The 12,600-nt window shown below is 43.7% G+C and overlaps 1 protein-coding gene across 4 annotated transcripts in view; it reads right to left on the reverse strand.

Moving 5' to 3' along the window:
• LOC124541989 (GTPase-activating protein CdGAPr) overlaps window positions 1–12,600 on the reverse strand; it is a 74,014-nt gene that overhangs the window by 5,683 nt on the left and 55,731 nt on the right. For all 4 annotated transcript variants that reach the window (XM_047119937.1, XM_047119936.1, XM_047119935.1 and 1 more), the window contains 13 exons: window positions 8,861–8,964; window positions 8,345–8,421; window positions 7,879–7,961; window positions 6,317–6,446; window positions 6,088–6,241; window positions 5,828–6,012; window positions 5,244–5,335; window positions 4,943–5,000; window positions 4,743–4,869; window positions 4,019–4,197; window positions 3,281–3,941; window positions 520–604; window positions 192–252 (listed from right to left, as the gene is read on the reverse strand). In XM_047119937.1, the coding sequence (XP_046975893.1) occupies window positions 192–252; window positions 520–604; window positions 3,281–3,941; window positions 4,019–4,197; window positions 4,743–4,869; window positions 4,943–5,000; window positions 5,244–5,335; window positions 5,828–6,012; window positions 6,088–6,241; window positions 6,317–6,446; window positions 7,879–7,961; window positions 8,345–8,421; window positions 8,861–8,943 (1,975 nt within the window). In that variant the 5' untranslated portion in view covers window positions 8,944–8,964. The remainder of the gene's footprint in view (window positions 1–191; window positions 253–519; window positions 605–3,280; window positions 3,942–4,018; window positions 4,198–4,742; window positions 4,870–4,942; window positions 5,001–5,243; window positions 5,336–5,827; window positions 6,013–6,087; window positions 6,242–6,316; window positions 6,447–7,878; window positions 7,962–8,344; window positions 8,422–8,860; window positions 8,965–12,600) is intronic.

Here is a 12,600-nt window from a genome sequence, read left to right on the forward strand (position 1 = left end):
GTGTTATAATGTTGTCTTAAATTTTCGCGATTATTACACATTTAAATAAAACTAGTTATAACGGATTTGAATCGCGTATATTATTGGGATGCCAAAAATAATTAATATACGCAATTCAAATCCGTTATAACTAGTTTTATTTAAATGTACTGAGTGTTGCCCTAACTGACAACGCAAGTGGTGAGACTCACCGGGCACGGGCAGGTCCAGTATCGTGTGGTACTGCGGCAGGTTGTTGGGGCCCGAGCCCACCTGTGGAAGCAATCAATGCTACAGATAAACTAAAATAACGATATGATTCACCACTTTTGTTACGTAAGGTGGCAGACGAGACTTCACGGCTCATATTTTAGTAAGGATCCAATGTAATGGAATTTATTATGTGATATAGTTTTATAACATCGACATCGGTACATCTCGCCGTTAGATGGCACTGCGGCCAATTATTCACCATTAAACCGACTTTCTATTGGTATATATTTGTGTACGAAGAATATTTTAGCGGCCAAAGCAACTCACCTCAATATACTTGGGCGGCACGTGACCGGCGGGTCGCAGGGTGGGGGGGATGACCTCACGACCGCGCCGACGGGCCTCCTCCAAGCTGCGCGGGGTGGACACGATACGGATCAATTTGAATATATTTATACAACTGTATTATTAAGTTGATAAAGCCATGAATAAACGCACAAAAAACATAATATTCTTAGGTGACATGAATGCTAAAATAGGATGGCCCAAAGAAAATGAAGAACTCATAATGGGCAATTATGGCTACGGGAAAAGAAACGATAGAGGGGAGAGGTTCATAAAATTTTGCTTTCAATATAATTTAAAAATTTCGAACACGCTATTTAAAAAACCAGAAAAGCTACGATGGACCTGGAAAACACCTGACGAAAAAGCTAAAAATGAAATTGATTTTATAGCTACAAATGTGACAAAATATGTACAAAATGTAAATGTGTTAAGCAAACTATTACATCCCAGTGACCATAGAATGCTCAGAGTTACTTTAAATATAGAGGGCAATAAAAAATCACGAGCTCACTATCGAGGCAAAATACTTAACAAAAAATATGAAAATACAATTGAAGACCTACAACCCTTGATGAAATGTGAAACCGATAACGTACATGAAATCACTAAGAAAATAGAGACATATTTACTTAAAGACTTTAGCTATAAAAATACAACTAGAGAAAAAAATAAAGGAATCATAACAGAAGAAATAGAAACTCTGAAATATAAAAAACATTTATTAAAAAACAAAGAAAATAAAACTAGGAAAGAAAGGCAAACATTAAGTAAATTATACAGAATAATACATAAAAAGATCAAACAAAATATCAGAAAGAAAAGGCTAGATACAATTAGCAAATTCATCGAAAAAACCGGAGAAATAAAAAAGGCTTATAAAAATTAGAAATAACCAAATATGTAATAACACAACTGGAGGATAGTTCAAAAACCACTACTACAAACAGAAAAGACCTAATGACTATAGCTACACAATTCTACAAAAATCTCTACACCTGTAAAAATAATCAAAGCAAAGAACTGACACTTAAAAATATAGAGCCAACTCAAGAGCCACCCCCACCCTTTTTAGAAAGTGAAGTAGAGCTTGCGATAAATAAATTAAAATTAGGAAAGAGCCCAGGTCCAGACGGTGTGACAAATGAAATTATTAAAGTCGCGAAAGACAAACTGGTGAAACCCCTTACTAAGCTCTTCAACAAAATTCTTTCAACAAAAGAAATACCAGAAACATGGACATACTCAGAAATTACACTTATATACAAAAAAGGAGACCCCAAATTAATATCAAATTACAGACCTATTAGCCTTATATCTTGCCTATATAAAGTATTCGCATCAGCCCTCCTAAAGCGTATTGCAACAAAAATTGATGAGAACCAACCTGTAGAACAAGCGGGATTTATGAAGAACTTCTCTACAGTTGACCATATCCATACAATAAAGGTAATAATAGAACGTTTTAGAGAATATAACCTTCCTTTGTATATTGCCTTTATTGACTACTGTAAAGCGTTCGATTCAATTTCACATGAGTCTATCTGGCAAGCTTTAAGGCAACAAGGTGTGGACTACGACTACATAGAAATTATCAAATCAATCTATATGAAAAGTACAGCAAGAGTACGCTTAGAAAAAAGAGGACCAATTTTTCAAGTACAGAAAGGAGTAAAGCAAGGGGATCCTCTCTCTCCAAAACTATTCATCGCAGTTCTGGAATCCATCTTCAGAAATTTGAATTGGAGTGAATTGGGAATAAACATCAACGGAAAATGTCTCTCACACCTTAGATTTGCAGACGACATAGTATTGCTGTCAGAAGACCCACACAAGCTGAAATATATGATAGATTCCCTTAGTCAACATAGCGATATCGTCGGTCTTCAAATCAACTGGGACAAGACAAAAATAATGACCAACTACGAACAAATTCCTATATCTACACAATCAATAAATATAGATTATGTCACAGAATACATCTACCTCGGACATCTAATTTCAATTAACTCCTGTACAGAGAAAGAAATCGACCGCAGAGTTAAGAGTACATGGAATAAATACTGGAGTATGAAAGAAATCTTCAAAGGACCTATATCAACTAAATTGAAAACGAAAGCTATGGATATATGTCTAACACCAGTCCTCACTTACGCCTGTCAGACCTGGGCACTCAGAAAACCTCTCTTAAATAAGATAAGAAGTTGCCAAAGAGGAATAGAACGCAGCTATATGAACATTAAACTAAAAGATAGAGTGAAGAGTTCGCTTATTAGAGAAAAAACAAAAGCTAAAGATGCGGTAAAACGAGTGTTAGCGCTGAAATGGAAATGGGCAGGTCACATTCAAAGAACGTCAGACGACAGGTGGTCAAAAACAGTAACAAACTGGTATCCTATTGATAAAAAAAGGAGGAAAGGAAGACCACCTCAGAGATGGAGCGACGATATAGTAGGAATAGCAGGAAATTTATGGACTAGACTGGCAAAAGATAGAAACACCTGGAACAGTTTGGAGGAGGCTTTTACCGCAAAAAGCGGCCCTTACACTTAATAATATTAACCTTAGATTAAGCACAAATACTAACAATACTAACAAATAAATAAGAACATAACTATTATACAAATTACCAATCAATATATGTCTATCAAAATTGTAAGGGAGATAAATAAAGCTTATATATTATTAAGCTCAGAACCAGTCCTACATTTAACCCAAGCGGTTACTGTATATGAGATCGTACCTCAACAGCTTGGTGGGAGGGTTGAGGGGCAGGCTCTTCGGGCGCCTGCTAACCTCGTTGAGGCACCTCAGCTCCACGTGCGAGTCGTAGCAGTCCTGCTCGAGCGAGGCGGGCCCCGAGTCGGCGCCCTGGTCCTGCGCGAACAGCTCCTCGGCGTAGCAGATGAGGAACTCGGTGACGACGGCCTGCACGGCCACGCCCTGCAGCGCGTGCTGCGGCTCGGGCGAGCGCAGCAGGTTGGGCGCCCACACGATGGCCATGTTGCGCGCCGTCATGCCCGTGGACGCGCTGAGCTGCGACACGCGGCGCAGGTGGCGCGCCAGGTAGGCCAGCGTGCGGTAGTGCGGCGGCGGCAGCTTGGCCACGGTGTCGCGCATGGCGCGCAGGCGCCGCTCCTCGGGCGCCTGCACGGCGCGCACGAAGGCGTCGTACAGCTGGTACGTGCACAGCGGGTTGGGCAGCTCGCGGAAGTACATCTTGAGCAGCGAGGCCAGCGCGTGCGGGTCGCGCTGCAGCGGCTGCGCCAGGTCCACGCGCGCGCCCGCGTCGAAGGCGGCGCGCAGGCGCTGCGTCAGCGCCGCGCCGCCCGACAGCCGGTACACGCCGTCCACGGCGCCGCGCCGCTCGATGCCGCTCGCGCACTCCACCAGCACCTGCGGCACTGCGCGCCCGCCGCTCGCTCACTCGCTCACTCGCCCACCCGCCCACTCGCCCACACCGTCGCGTCGCGTCACTCACCCTCGTGGCCGCAGTTGAGCAGGTGCTCGCCCAGGTCGCAGCCGAACACCCTCTCGCGCAGGATGCCCTGCTGCTTGAGGCTGCGGCGCGACGGCCGCGACAGGATGAAGCTCCGGAACAGCGAGATCAGCTTGCCGTGCTTCCGGAGGACCGGCTTGATCGGAGCGACCGCCACCGACCTGCGCGATGAATACACACTGACGACCGACTTCGTTCAGGAAATGCTCCATTAACTTCTAAGTCGTTCAGCAGACGAGAATGAGGAGCGTCTCGGGACGAGTTCTTTTTTTTTTATGGAATAGGTGGCAAACGAGCAGGAGACTCACCTGATGGAAAGTGACTACCACCACACATGGACATCTGCAACACCAGGAGAGCGTACTCCTTTTTCAAAGGCCGGCCTTTGAAAAAGGAGTACGCTCTTTTCTTGAAGGTTCCCATGTCATATCGATTCAGAAAAACCGCCGGCGAAAGCTGGTTCCACGAAGTGGTTGTGCGAGGCAGAAATGTCTAAGAAATCGCGCTGTTGTGGATTTTCGGACATCAAGGTGGTGCGGGTGAAACTTAGAATTTTGACGAGATGTCCGAAGGTGAAATTCAGCAGCCGGGATTAATCCGAATAATTCCTCGGAACATTTCCCGTGAAAAATTCGGTAGAAGATGCAGAGTGATCCAACATCTCGAAGAGTTTGTCGTCGGTCAGTGTCGCAGAGCGCATAGTTACCCGACGATGGGGGGCGGCTGCGTCATGTGGCGCGGCACCTTGTCCCCGATGACGGCGACGCAGTGGTGCGGGAAGAAGCCCACGCGGAAGCCGCGCTTGCCGCGCCACCACGTGGACTCCTGCGGGCCTGCGGTCAGACAACTGTTAGCGGGGGCGCTCCGCGGTGTGGGGGGGGGCAGGGTGCAGGGGCGACGCGTTACCTGGCATGTCGATAATCGATATCATGTCGCCGACCTCGAAGCTGATCTCGTCCCGCGCCTGCAACACGCGACGCTGTTTTATCCACTCGATGGAAATATACTAACATACAACTTTTATGCAATAATTTGTCTGTATGTGAATCTAAGGTTTGTCAATATCTATTTCTTTAATTTGAATACAGTACGACTTTTGGGAAATGCTGCTAAAGTACATTCCACAAAACGAGCTCTCAAATGTCCCCTGTGCACTATTGGTTGCGCTGCCCGGAATGTGTTTGACCAGCGCGTCAGGGCGGAGTACCTGCGACACGTATTTCCGCACGGAGTAGGCGGCGGCCACGGCGGGCGTGTTGATGGAGCTCGAGTCCTCGTTCGACACCAGCAGCTTGTGACCTGCGGACGGCGGGGCGAGTCACGAGATTGGTCTTCGTATCCAGATTTCTAACTAATTGTAGTAATCTCATTACTTAAATGGCAGATTTTATTCTCGGATTTCAGAGGATTTCATCTATATTATATGAAGCCATTTTAATGATCAAATATTAATCTGTATGTTTTGGTATGTAAAAATAAATAAATAAATAAATATGAGACAACATCACATACATAACTCTGATCCCAATGTAAGTAGCTAAAGCACTTGTGTTATGGAATATCAGAAGTAACGAAGGTACCACAAACACCCAGACCCAAGGCAACATAGAAAACTAATGATAATCTATATCGTCTCGGCCGGGAATCGAACCCGGGACCTCGGAGTGGCGTACCCTTGAAAACCGGTGTACACACCACTCGACCACGGAGGTCGTCATAATCTATGTTAGCATGGTGTAGGGATGCGATAACTGGCGTTATGTAAGCAGTGAAAGTGATGTCAGTGCGAACCCTTGTTGTCCATCTGCAGCCAGTTGAGGGCGGGCCCGCAGTTGATGGAGTCGTCGGCGATGATGGACAGGTGGTGCACGTAGTCCGAGATCAGCTGCCGGTACTCGTCCTCGTCCTGCAGCAGCTCCGGCGTCATCGCGTCCCGCAGGTTGGGCAGGCCGGACACCTTGCGGTCGTATATGCACCTACGGAATGCGAGCATGCGCTGTAAGACGAGTGCTGTACTCGTGGCAGGCGCCAGGCCGTCGGCGAGCGCTCACCGGTGCAGGATGTCGTCGAGCTGCAGGAAGTTGTCCTTGTTGCGCGTCAGCGTCCACTCGCACACGTCGCTCGCCTCCGTCCAGCTGGCCGACAGCGCGCGCGACGCCGTCGGCGACTCGCTCACGTGCGAGCGCACGCGCAGGCACACCCAGCCTGCACACGACACGCGTCACGACACGCCCCCACCCCTGAGGGGGGGTTAAGGGGGGCGTGTGGGGGCGCACTCACCCTCGGCCGGCGAGTCGGCGGGCGCGTCGCAGGGCACGAGCGTCACGCGCAAGCCGCCCAGCCGCACGCGCTCGTAGTGGAAGTGCGCGCACTCCTCCAGCTTCGGGAAGCGGCACGACGCCGGCGGCGACTGCCGACACCGGACACGGCTTTAGCGAGAGCACGCTGGGCAGGGACACGAGTGTCCCGAGCAAAGCGGATCGGACGACGATCGGAAGCGACGATGGAACACACTTTCCACCAATGAGGAGAATTTTTGACATTTACCGACAATGGCTCGCTTAAGACAAGTAAACTTGGTGGTAGGGTTTTGTGCAAGCCCGCCTGGGTAGGTACCACCCACTCATCAGATATTCTACCGCTAAACAACAGTACGCAGTATTGTTGTGTTCCGGTTTGAAGGGTGAGTGAGCCAGTGTAACTAGGCACAAGGGACATAACATCTTAGTTCCCGAGGTTGGTGGCGCATTGACAATGTAAGGAATAGTTAATATTTTTTACAGCGTCATTGTCTATGGGTGATGGTGACCACTTACCATCAGGTGGCTTATATGCTCGTCCACCAACCTATATCATAAAATAAAAAATAAATAAATAGTAAACACACATTAATGCTGTAAATGAGTTGTGTTTGCACGCCGGGCTATTTGTTTCGTTAAGTGTGTAAAATTAATTAGTAATTGTTTTGTTGTCGCCTGTCGCTGCTATTGTCGTTAATTACCGATGTGATACTTAGCCGTCTTATCGTAATGCCGGCTAAGCTATGCGGAGTGACGCACGTAACTACTTAAAGTGTAATAAAACACTTAGAAAGAACCACTTGAACAAATAAAATAAATTCACTATTTGAACCGCTTACTTCGGCTAATTTGACAAGGTACGCACGCGAGCAAATATACTTAATGGCGACCTTAATGTAGCTAATGTAGTTTATTCGTTCAAACTTTTTTGTTGACCCTACTAACAGCACCTTGATTGTTATACATATGTTTCAACTGGCATGCGTTTTGTTTGATGAAGTGTTTATAAGTTAATCGGGGCGTAATCGTCTGAACTAGATTAGTCTCTGACTTTTAATAAGCAAGCAACTAACGGCATTTTTTTTAATAAAATAATACATTCAAATATTCATCCTCTCCTCTCAAGGTTTCAAGCTGTTCCATCCCGCGCATCGCGCAAGAACAATTTGACAATTAGCACCTCATCTGAGGAAATTGCTCTATTGATGAAATGATACCTGTTGACTTCCAAGCAGGATACATTGATTTTAATAATTGTATTTAATTAACATGACTTTGTATTTTTTAAATGTTAAAAAAAAACTAACTACTGAGTTTCTTGCCGGTTCTTCTCGGTAGAATCTACTTTCCGAACCGGTGGTAGCTTCATTAATTGTAAAATGACGATTCAAAAGTGCTTATAAAAGCCTACTTGAATAAAGTTTAAAAAAAAGGTAATGGTGGGGTCAATTAATCAACAAACAGGAAGAGTATCCTTAAAATGGTACACGATTTAAAGCAATGTAATTGTATGGAGGTGCCAGTCGTGCGCAGAGGGCTCACCGCGTCCCGCAGCGCGAAGGCCTGCGCGGCGCCGGGCGCCGACTGGCTCATGGCGCCCGCCAGCGCGCTCAGCGACAGCGAGCCTGCCACACACCGACACAACAACACTTTGGTTACTAAGAGCTGCTTTTGGAAAACGACAAACTTTTCGAAAAACGCATTATTGTCTACGGTATCATTGGAATTTATTTATGGACTTTGCGGACTTTACTATTTTACATCTAAAGCACAATTCCAATTTTATTCAACATTATCAAATTTGACATATTTTGAACAAATTAAACTAGCGTCTGCTTCGACATCACCCCAAAATACTATATTTACAGTACCTCTACAAGAAGTTATAAGACAATACTATTCCACTTAACTACATTGCTACAGATAACGTTTTCACAAATCCACAACGCCTGCGACGGAGGACGATTGGTCAATAACGTATGTCATTTCATACACACGGGGATCTCACCTGACGTTTCTCGCTTGCATTCAGTGTCATTGGGAGTTCTAGACTGACTTCTAGAATCTGGACTGAAGCGCACCGTTCTGGAATTTATAAATTATTCAAATTGTAAGGTTTGATAGACTTAGCTGCAATATTTCAGTCACGAGGGTTGATTGTCGTGTGGAAAGTCATAACACAATTTGCTTTATGCCCGACTGCGACTCCTATATTTAAGGAATCGTTTCTGCACACCAGTAAGTAAGAGATCGGGTTTAACTGACGTTATATCGATACGACAGAGAATCTGAGGAATCCTTATCTTTAGGAACTTTATGAATTATACGTATGCGGTTGGCTATTCAACCATACGTAATCGTCTCCACTGCGTATTAACTTTAACTTTACTATGCACTAATTAATAACCGTATTTATGTTAGAAAACGTTTACAGTTATATTTTCGGTTTTCCTCGTTTTCAAACATATACATAGCTTCAAAAATACACGATTCCTCTGCGTCTCTCTCGGCGGAGCGTACGTACCTGTGGAAGGTGGCGCGCGAGGCGCAGTGCGGGTCCTTGTCTGGCTCGGCGAACGCGCGCGCCGCCAGCGACTGGCACGACATCACCGAGCCGTGGGGGGAGCCCTGCGGACGGACACATTGCATACAGATTGCGTTCTCGCTCATAGCCCAGCGAGAAGGTACACGCGCGGTCACCAGCGCGGAAGAAATATCGACCACTTCTTACGCGATCATACGTTTATTGCTGTTTTCTTATTTTACCGCAGAATGGACTCATAGAGGAACAGTCCCGCGGTAACAGACTTAATGCCATTTTAGAATCAAATCTGAAGCGATGTTCACCTTTAAGTATATTGATTTTACTTATCACTTAACCCAAGTAAGCTATTATTATTTGCAATGCTTAGTGTGTCTCTTAGGTCTGGAAAACGACTTCAAACCGGAACACAGTATCGAAGAGAATTGCTGAGTAGCGGTAGAAAAAGTGATCACAGTGTATGAGGTGGACCACCAGGATGGATATGTGGAGCGAATATCAATTAACATCATCTTAATTATTGGTACAGATTACGAATATATAATACGTTATTTAAATAGAGACTCTCCTCCTCGACACTGACTAAGAAAATATTCAGTAGGTATATTCATTTATTTGTCTTTAAGAATTGTGTAAAGCCGACAATTGCAACCGATAATAGACATGACCTTCGCAGTCACTGGCGGGCCCTGAATACGGAATAGAGCAGCTAACTCAGTAGGTACTGACTCTAAACTTTTTATTTTATGATTACATTGTATGCGAAGCAAATGAGCCACTTGGTGGTATGCAGTCCATGGCCCATAATAGCATTTTTCGAACAGATACAAGTTGGAAACCTTTAAGAAAAGAGCGTACATATTTCTTAATAATGCCGCAATCACTTTCCATTAGGTGAGCCTCTTGCTCGATTTCCTCCAATATAAAAAAGACATCATGTCTCGTGGGCGTTGGGAATAAATAAGTACCAAAATGATACTAATCTCGACTATTTACTAAGTGCACCGTGACGGACGCTCTGTCTTCGGGATTGAACCCGCGATGTTCACGAGCCACGTGCGCGGTTAATCAGCGCATTAATTGAAAAGTAGTCTCAATTGTATGCGGTTGTTGTGCGCATCAATTAAAGCAATTAAGATCAATTAATATGCATATCGTATACTCGCGAGGTTAATCTTATTCTCAGCAAACAAACACGCTCCCGTCGTACGACACTAGATTCTACAGTTTCTTGAACATTTTTAGAGCTGGTAGTGTATTTATATTAAAGATTTGAGGGCGTCGAGATATTTATGGATTATACTGTTCGCGAAATTGCCTGTCCTTGAGTAATGTTTACGAAAGAACATTTGTCAAATCTTTACGATCGCCGGCCGTCGGCCATTGACCTTGGCAGAGCTTTTCCCGCTGCTGCGGTTGACGCGCTTACGTGCTCGACTGATGGGTAAGCTCTTTCCGGTCGTGTCGGATTCTCCATCTCATTTGTGTGGGAAGATGATTCGTTGGCACTCACAATTGTGTATTAACATATTTTTAAGAGTATTGTCTGAAATCGTTAAGGATGTATTTTAATGTGTATTTTGGCTGCTTCAGCATTTGTAACGCACGATCAAAACTATTTGACAGTACACCTAAGACTGTTGGGTAAGGTCAGTGTTGAATAACTGTCATAGTATTGGCATAGTAGTTACTTGTACTGTAGTATTTAAATACAGCACAGAAGAATACTTATGGTACCTACTTCTTGCTCAGATTTCAACCCATTCTTAGCCATAGATTTAATCTTAAAGTACTTGACTAAGGGATTAGTATATTATAGCCTCAATCGAAAAATTTGAATGTACCTGTGACTGTACCGCGGCGGATCCAACTTCAAGGGAGACCCGAAAAACAAGTTATATAGGTTTCGCCGTTTCTTCTTATATAGGGTTTTGAAGGTAAATGTTCAACTTGTGTATAAATTGAAATGTACCTTATTGACACACTCTGTAATGGGCTATTTGACTGGTTTTTAAAATCCATTTTATATTATTTACTAGAAGTTAAGGAACCCAGTAAAAGTTGTGTTTTTTATTTCTAGTACATATTTGCCGAAAAACATCAAATAACATTAAAAATTTCATATTTAAAAAGCGCTCAAAAACGCTACTTGGACAATATGGCGCTGCAATGGGGTCGGTGACGTCACTTTCGTGTAGTTTAATATGTGGTACATATAGTAGAAAAGCAAAGTTTACAAGAAAGTGACTTCATCATAAGCCCGGCCAATCAGGAGCGTTTTGTGTGTCGTGACAAACGTTTGAAAAAATGCAATTTTTTTTTAGATTTTTGAATAAATTAAGTATTATTTTCAACTGTCTTTAGTAAATAACCATTTTTAAACTCATAACATACACTGATTGCAATAATTCACATTTTATTTTTCGCATCGTCAAATAGCCTATTTACATAGTGAAAAAGACTAATTACTGAGTGACAAGCTAGTTCTTTTCGGTTGTATCTAGTTTTCAAATTGGTGGTAGTTTACATTTAAGTCAACACTGTAGCATGTGACGACCTAAAAGTGCTCGTATAAGCCTACTTGATTAAATAATGTTTCGACTTTGACATATAATCGTTTATATTTTCATACCTAAATTCGGCTCAAAGAAATGAGACATAACTCTTGATTTATGAGACAGTGTAGTGTATCGGTAATATAATGGTATTAAAGGTATTTTTTCATTTGAACTGGAGAGGTTGTTTTTTGTTTTTATGGAATAGGTTGGCGGACGAGCATATGGACCACCTGATGGTAAGTGGTCACCATCACCCATAGACAATGACGCTGTAAGAAATATTAACTATTCCTTACATCGTCAATGCGCCACCATCCTTGGGAACTAAGATGTTATGACCCTTGTGCCTGTAGTTACACTGGCTCACTCACCCTTCAAACCGGAACACAACAATACTGAGTACTGTTGTTTGGCGGTAGAATAACTGATGAGTACCTACCCAGACGGGCTTGTACAGAGCCCTACTAAGTCAATGTGCTACAGGTACAAGGGACTTATCATGTTAGTTCCCAAGGTCGATGGCGCATTGGTGTATCTCTTACAGCTTTAATTTCTATGGGCGGTTGTGGTCATTCACCATCAGGTGGCCCATATGCCAAAAAAATTGTTTACCGTGTAAAATTGCCTATTTTATAGCACTAAGTGTTGTAATATACTCGAAATACGACAGCATAGAAAAATTCCCTCACGTTCACAACAACTTTACGTCTCTCCAAGTGGAGTGCGACGGTGGCATTATCATTGTCCTGGGCTACCGGGAATTACTACACAGGAACTCTATATGTTTCTTTGCTTTGCTCCGGTTCGAACTTGGGGCGGCGCCGTCTTATGCGCCCGCCAGCAGTGACACACCCGCGCCATCGCTTCCGAGACACGAGCTCATAACATAAACTGTAAATAGGTTAACAGGCGTTTCTATCGCTTCAAACGGCGTTTTATTGCTCATGAAGAAACCCATATAAATTTACTATATTGTAAAATGCATAAGGAATAATATTAAGTTTAAAATAATTCCTATCATATATTTTGACTTAACTAAAGAAAACCTTCTCATGTAGCGGCAAATGGGCTGTCTGACGATAAGTGGTCACCCTTACTCATTGATAATGGAAAAAGTTTGCTCTAAAACTATGAGCTAAAAATGAAGTCTACAAGTTGAAATGG

This window comes from Vanessa cardui, chromosome 29, assembly GCF_905220365.1.
Source record: "Vanessa cardui chromosome 29, ilVanCard2.1, whole genome shotgun sequence".
Lineage (NCBI taxonomy): Eukaryota > Metazoa > Arthropoda > Insecta > Lepidoptera > Nymphalidae > Vanessa > Vanessa cardui.